We start from the raw sequence: 6,949 nt of genomic DNA on the forward strand, positions 1-6,949 counted from the left end.
AATCTTGAGTGCCTTTTGCAATTACACTTAAACTTAAAAAAAATTCTAATGCTTGTACCCCATTCTGGAAAATTCTGATGTAATTGGCTTGGGGCCGTGCCTGGGCAGGGGAATTTTTTAAAGCTCCAGAGACTCTAACATACACCAGAGTTTGAGGACCATTGGTTTAAACCACTTTGTCCTCCTCCCATAGTGTCTAGCACAGTGCCTCATGGAAAGTGACACTCAGAATGAATAAACAATGTTCTATTTTTCAGTAAAGAAGGAAGCAACCACAAACCTCCCTGACAAAGATAACCAGGAAGAGACAAGTCTTGCTAATCAAATAGGTGAGGACGATGCCACCGGCTTCTAGGTCTCTCTCTTGACTCTAGAAAGAATTGTCCACACTGAAGCTTGGGTACTGTCCAGCCAAGTCCTGAAGTCCTCAGATGTTAAGAATTCATTAGAAAGTTAAGGGATGCCAGACGGTGTCTTCCTTCTACAAAGGCTGAAAAGACAGGTGTGGAGACTTTTAGCTCTGGCCTAAGTCTGGTCGACTTTAGGGTCAATCTGGGATCTTTTCTTGGCTCCAAATTGCGACGTGACAGCTCTTCCCGCTTGGGGTACGGGAATGAATGGTGAGGGACACCACAGCGACCAGGGGCAGGCTGCTCTACGCAGAGTGGGACGCAGACTCTGGCGCGGGGAGCTCATCACGCTGCGTCACCACCCCCGGCTGCACGTGGCACCGTGGGAGGGGCTGTCCAGCGGAGCGCGCGGCCGCAGGGGCGCGTACTACAAGTCCCGGCATGCCTCGGGCAGGGGTGGGGCGGTTCGGGAGCCAGGCCCGAAGTGCAGCGAGGCCCAGGCGTGCGCAGTGGTTCTCGGGAGTGGCGGGGCGGGTCCTGCCGGGGTGTCCTCCGTGGCCGGGCGCTTGCGGGAGGGGGTGGCCGCGGCCATTGGTGGAGAGGCGGGAGAGGCGGGAGGGGCGGAGCCGTGGGGAGCAGCTGCGGGTGAGGCTGAGCGGGCGGAGGCCAGCGGCCCGCGGGAGAGGCACGCGCTGGGCTGCGGCGCTTCGCTCTGGCCATGGCAGCGTCGCCCCTGAAAGTGTGCATCGTGGGCTCGGGGAACTGGTGAGCTGCAGCGGGCCGGCGGCACGCGATCTGCCGCCAGGAAGCCCCTCTGCAGGGCGGGCTGGGGCCGCGCGTCCGCGCCGCGGCGTGGGCACCGTGCGCCGCGCGCAGGGAGACGGGGCGGGCGGCCTCGCGGCAGGACTGGTCTCCGCGCCCGGGGAGGCCGAGCCCAGGCGAACTGCCGGGAGGCTGTGGGCCCGCGCGCCCGAGGGGGCAGCGCCGAGAGCTGGTGCCGAGCGCCTGCAGGCACCTGTCTGCGCTCTCGTCACCGCGCAGCAGGCGCACGGAGGCCACCTGCTCTCCACTCCCGGGTGTTTTGCGCAACATCCTGGGAGCGTTTTTCTCCCCGGTGGATCGCATGGGTCAAGAAATTGAAGGAAGCTCGAGCATTCTTACAGTAGTTTTGATAATGAAAGGGGAAAAAGCAGAGGGGGCTAAAGGGCGCTTGCTGTCCAGGTTGCGGGCGGGACGGCGCTGCCCTTCAAAGTGCGACTCTCGCCCCCGCCGCTGGTACGCCTACTATCACAGTAACATTGTATGGGGAAGAAAATCCAGCTTCCAGCAGGCCTGGCTCACCGAGTAATCCAGGGGCGTTGGGAATTCTTCCCTGGGGAGATGTTTGTGAAGCTTTGCGTCTCTGCTCAGGCTTTGACTTTAACCTTTATAAAGCACTTTGTGCCAGGCGCTCTTTTAAGCACTCTGTAAATGTCAGCTCTTTTAGTTCCCTTTATCAAACTCATACAGTGGGATTCTCTGGTGTGTTTGGGTGAATGTGGGGGAGGGGATGCAGACTATCGTGTAGGAGCTAATATTTTTAGTCTTCTTTTCCATGGCCGGGCACTATTTTCCCCACATCCGAGGGGCTGCTCTACAATATTCAGAGTGATATCCTTTCAGGGCTTCTGTTTTCCTATGGCCTGACGCTCATCACAGTTCAGGATTCTGGAAGCGCGGCAGCAATTCGTAGTAGCTTGGTCTTAGTCTTACTCTTTAAGACTTGGCCCAGAAGGTACTTCTTGGCGGAAACCTTGACTGGTTCTTTACTCTTCCTTCCCAGCAAGTCCAGGGGCCCCTCCGTGTACTCCTGTTGCTGACCTATCACTGCAAGGCAATGATTTGTTTAATTATCTGTTTCTACTCCTTCCCATCCGGCTCTTGAGAACAGCATCTGCCCTCATGCCTGGCATATGCTAAATAAATATTAAATGACTGTCTGAAAAGTATTTTTTCAAATGTAATTATATTTGATTAGGTAATATATTTACATTATTTAAAAACCAAAGGTTCCCCAAAAACCAGTGAACTGCCTCCACACCTCTGCCCCAAGATACATCCTGGAAGAAAACCAGTGTTATCAGTTTCTTCTGCCCTTTCTGGACGAATTCCATCAGATACAAATTAATGTTTTCATAGATTTCCTTTCTCTCTCTGCCCGGCGAATACTAGGATATTATGCACTTTTTTGTAAACAACAGGATGTTCTGTACAATGGTTAATAGAGTTGGTACCTTTCCACTGCAGTTTCATTTGGACTTTGAGCTTGGCTTTGCCAGCTTTGATCCCAAGGTCACTAGAGTGAGAGATGAGAGCTGCCCTGTTGGCCATGGGACTTGAAAAGTACCCTAAATGAGTCTTTTAACATTAGTTTTCTCTTCTGTAAGAGGGCACAGAACCACAGGTGACAGCACCTTTTCCTGACTTGTACAGTAGAAGTGGCACAGCTTTGCCATGCTGGATTCAGGCCTGGAGCAAGAACAGTGAAGTGAACCTCCTGCCCCCTCTGTTGGGATCTGGCTGCCTTCCCATGGTTTCACTCTGTACTTGACTGTTTTCTTGGTCCACTCCAGCCCAAGGAAATGGAGTAGAACTTGGCTTGTGACACTGGAGCAGAACAATTGAGAAATGTGCGGTCCCGATGGTTAGGGCTGGCTGCCTGGCTCCATTAATTATGGGATCAGCCAGGAACAGTTATTGGCTTCCTTGCAACTGCTCTGGGTGCAGAGCCACTCCAGCCCTAGGGAGAATATCACGACCTCGCGGAAGAGTCAGGACCTTAGAGGCCCACTGCATGTTCAGCCCCGGTCAGTAGACATTTGAGTGTTCGTCTTGTATAAGTATTGTGGCCTTTTCACGGATACTCACACAACTGGGCACAATCCCTGCCTTTAAGAACTTAGCTTCAGATCTGAGATAGATAGGGACTCGGAAGATAAATTCAAAAGAAATAGAAATTGAGATGAAATATCTTTCACAAGATTAGATGTTACATTTTAGTGTTTCTTGAAATATGGTTCAAAAACCACTTGTATTAGATTTACCACTGAAGCTAGACTTGCTGAATCGCATTCCCCAAGGGTGGGACAGATTTTTCCCTAAGGAACCTGAACCTTTGGCTAATTTTTAAAACATTCTTTGAGATAGATCTACTCTTCCAAATATGGACTTCACCAAGGGAATATGAATGTGCTTAAGCAATATTTACATTTCTGAAGTAGCTCAGAATGCTTAGGTAACTAAAGGTGTGGTCACACGTAAGCTCCTAGCTCCCAGGTGGCTATGACCCTCCTGCATGTAAATGATCAGTTGCAATACAGATACCAGAAGACTGAATCTAGCTGACTTGCCAAGGAGTTTCAGCCAGAAAGAACATGTGAGGGAAAGTAAACGGGTTGTGTAACATGCCCTTGTCCTGTCCTTTGGCACATCCTTTCCTCAAGACAGGTCAGGAGGAGGAGGCCAGAGGGGGCCTTCGTGTGTCCAGCCTAGCCCTGCTACGCTGTACACTACTAGCTCTGCAGGGAGCTGCTTCCTAACCTGCAAGGCTTTGTATGGCCCCAGTGACTTAGGAAAAAAAACAAACAAACAAGAACACACAGAGAAAGAAAAGCTTTTTAGAAAGAAAAGCTTTTTCAAGTAACTCCAAAGGTGAAACAAAGTTTTTTCATTAGAACCTCAGGAAGATCATCCAGGCACTGCGCGAGATCCAGTTTAGAACCGAAACCTCAGTGCTGTATTTGCAGCCAAACTTCAGGAGCATATGCCCCAGGCCTCCCTTGGAGGCAGAGTGATGCAGTGGGCATAAGGCAGGCTCCAGATTCCAACTCCCTGTGTTTCTATTTTGGCAGCTCTGAGGTCGTGAGCAAACTGCTCCTCTCCAGGAATCATTGTTTATAATATTGGTACCTCCTGTCTAGGATTATGGTTAGGATTAAATGAGATGATCTGGGGAGAGTGCAAGGTGACTTAACACTCACCTACTCTTATCGTAATTAGTTTCATCCTCCTTGACCAGCATGATCAATGAGTCACAAAATGCACCCAGTTTGGCCAAGGAATAGAGGTAGAGAAGGGAGAGAAGACAGAAGACAAAGCGTAACTGATATGCAGCTGGAGTTTATCTTTTGCCCTTGTTTTCAGTCACCCCACAACTTGAGGCCTGAGACTCAAGGTCAGGAGAGCTTTACCCTATTTTGCACAAGTGACAGAAGTGGGATATGCGTGACTCATTTTTTGGGTCTGCTGGAACCTTCTGAATGCAGCGCTGTGGCTCTTTGTCCACCCATGTCACCTTTTTGTCTGTGCTACTGTTTCTGTCCTGATTCTCACTACACTGCCACATGGAGAACCCAGAAACAGTTTGAGTCTGTAAATTCTCTGTGAGGTAAGAAATAACCCCTTCCCTGTTGACAGGTGGCACTGACACACTTCTGCTTTGGAAGCTGGAGGCAGAGTTTAATGATAGGGTGGGGTTAGAGCTGAACAAGGAAAGGATCCAGAGTTTTCTCGGGAACCAGGGTGAGAAAGTTTGTACAATTAGAAAATAATCATAATAACTGATACTTAATCACCTATTGCCATCACTCCCCCACCTGTTAACTATAAAAATCAGACTGCTACTGTTCTAGGGATGAGTCAGAACTCACGTTCATCTCTTGACCTTTCACCTCATACCCCTCTTTCACCTCTTTCATCATTCTTCCACTTCCTCCCCTCCCTGAGGAGAGAGAATCATAATAACAGTTACCACTTACTGGTTATTCTCTCTGTGTCAGATACCTCGCAACAAGCCTGCGTGGTACTATTATCAGCCCTATTTTAGATGACAAAACAGATTTAGAGAAAACTTTTCAAGGTCACTGGTTAATGTGGAGTTGAAACCCACATCCTTCTAACTCCAGTGTCCATGTTTCTATAAATTCTTACCATTTTTCAATGAGAAGCATACTTTGACCAGAGGACAAATCTCATTGTCATAAAAATATTGAATATCTTACCCTCCCAACTGTTCCACTTGAGAAAAATCAAATTGAAATGAGGCCTTGAAAATTATCATGTTCAGTTGTCCTCCAAAGCAGGCATCTTTTATTTTGTAGACAAGACAGATGATCATAGCTTACTATTTTTAAGGCAACTGATTTAAAAATTAATCTTTGACAAAATGTTAGAAAAATCTTATATTTGAGTGAAAAATCTGTAACCTCCAGTTTGTACCCATTAATCCCAGAGCAATGCCTGGGTGAGCCCACTCTTTTCTAAGACATATCTCTTTAAATAGGAGTCACATGTTCGCTAAATCTCTATGGTAGGCCAAGTGGTATCCCCAAGTCTCAGTGGTTGCTGGTGGAAGGTGGTTTCTGGGGTCCTTACCATCCAGGTCACCCTCCTCATCCTTTCTTCTTCCTCTCAAATCTCGTCCCCATGCTTGGTAATATCAAGAGCTGGGTTCTGTGGGTGAGAAGTCTTCTGGGCCACCTTAAGGTTATACTAGTGGCACATTGCCATCATCTTACTTTGGGGCTCAGTCCCCTTCCACAGTTGGGAACTGGAAGCTGAATTAATTATCTGTTGCTGCCTTAACCATTTCCCCCAAAACTTAATGGCTTCAAACAGCAATGATTTCTGGGCTTGTGATTCTGGGGGTCGACAATTTGGGCTGATTAAGCTGGGAGGGTCTTCTGCTGATCTAGCCCGGGCTCACTCATAAGCTGTGGTCAGGTGCCAGCATGGCTTGGATCCTTGGTCCTAGATCACATCCTTCATGTGTCTGACAATAGACAGGCTTTGGCCAGGGCGACAGAAGTGACTGGGCTACATGTCTCATTTTTCAGCTGGCCAGCTTGGGCTTCTCCATGTAATTAGTATAATGTCCTCTGGGTTCATCTATGTTGTGCCATGTGTCAGAATTTCCTTCCTTGTTAAGGCTGAATAACATTCCATTCTATGTATGTAGCATATCTTATCTAACCATTCCTCTGTCAGTGGACACTTGAGTTCCCTCCACCTTTTGTCTGTTGTGAATAATGCTAGGAACAAGGTATGCAAATATCTGTTAGAGTCCCTGCTTTGGATACATACCCTAAAGTGAAATTGTTAGATCATATGGTTATTCTATATTTGGTTTTTTTGAGGAACTACTATATTGTTTTTCAATGCACCATTTTTACATCCTTACCAGCAGTGTACAAAGGTTCCAATTTCTGCAAATCTTCACTAACACTTGTTATTTTCTGTTTTTCATTTTTTTTTTTTTTTGATAGTGGCCATCCTGATGAGTGTGAGGTGGTATGTATTTTGTTAATTAGTATACACTGTCAATCATATGTACAACTTTGCATTCTGTCTTTTGTTAAATGTAACATTCTATCTTAAGCTTTTCCTCTGCAGTTTGAATTCTGATAGACAGAAAAGCTATTTTGTCTTCTTCCAATCCTTCCCTTTATGTGAAGTTGTACACATTGATCTTTTTTCTTCTGTGGTTTCTTCCTTTGATTTTATGCTTAGAAAGCTTCCCTATCCAGACATCAAATAAACATTCACCAAGTTGAATCTATTTT

General features: G+C 47.3%; 1 protein-coding gene across 1 annotated transcript in view; it reads left to right on the plus strand.

Annotated features, from left to right (window-relative positions):
* The first annotated feature begins 963 nt into the window (after positions 1-963).
* The window catches only part of GPD1L (glycerol-3-phosphate dehydrogenase 1 like), a 51,662-nt gene continuing 45,676 nt past the window's right edge, over positions 964-6,949 (plus strand). Inside the window, exon 1 of the mRNA XM_011361291.2 lies at positions 964-1,115. Within this exon, the coding sequence (XP_011359593.1) occupies positions 1,069-1,115 (47 nt within the window). The 5' untranslated portion in view covers positions 964-1,068. The remainder of the gene's footprint in view (positions 1,116-6,949) is intronic.

Source organism: Pteropus vampyrus, unplaced genomic scaffold (assembly GCF_000151845.1).
Source record: "Pteropus vampyrus isolate Shadow unplaced genomic scaffold, Pvam_2.0 Scaffold1, whole genome shotgun sequence".
Classification (NCBI taxonomy): Eukaryota; Metazoa; Chordata; class Mammalia; order Chiroptera; family Pteropodidae; genus Pteropus; species Pteropus vampyrus.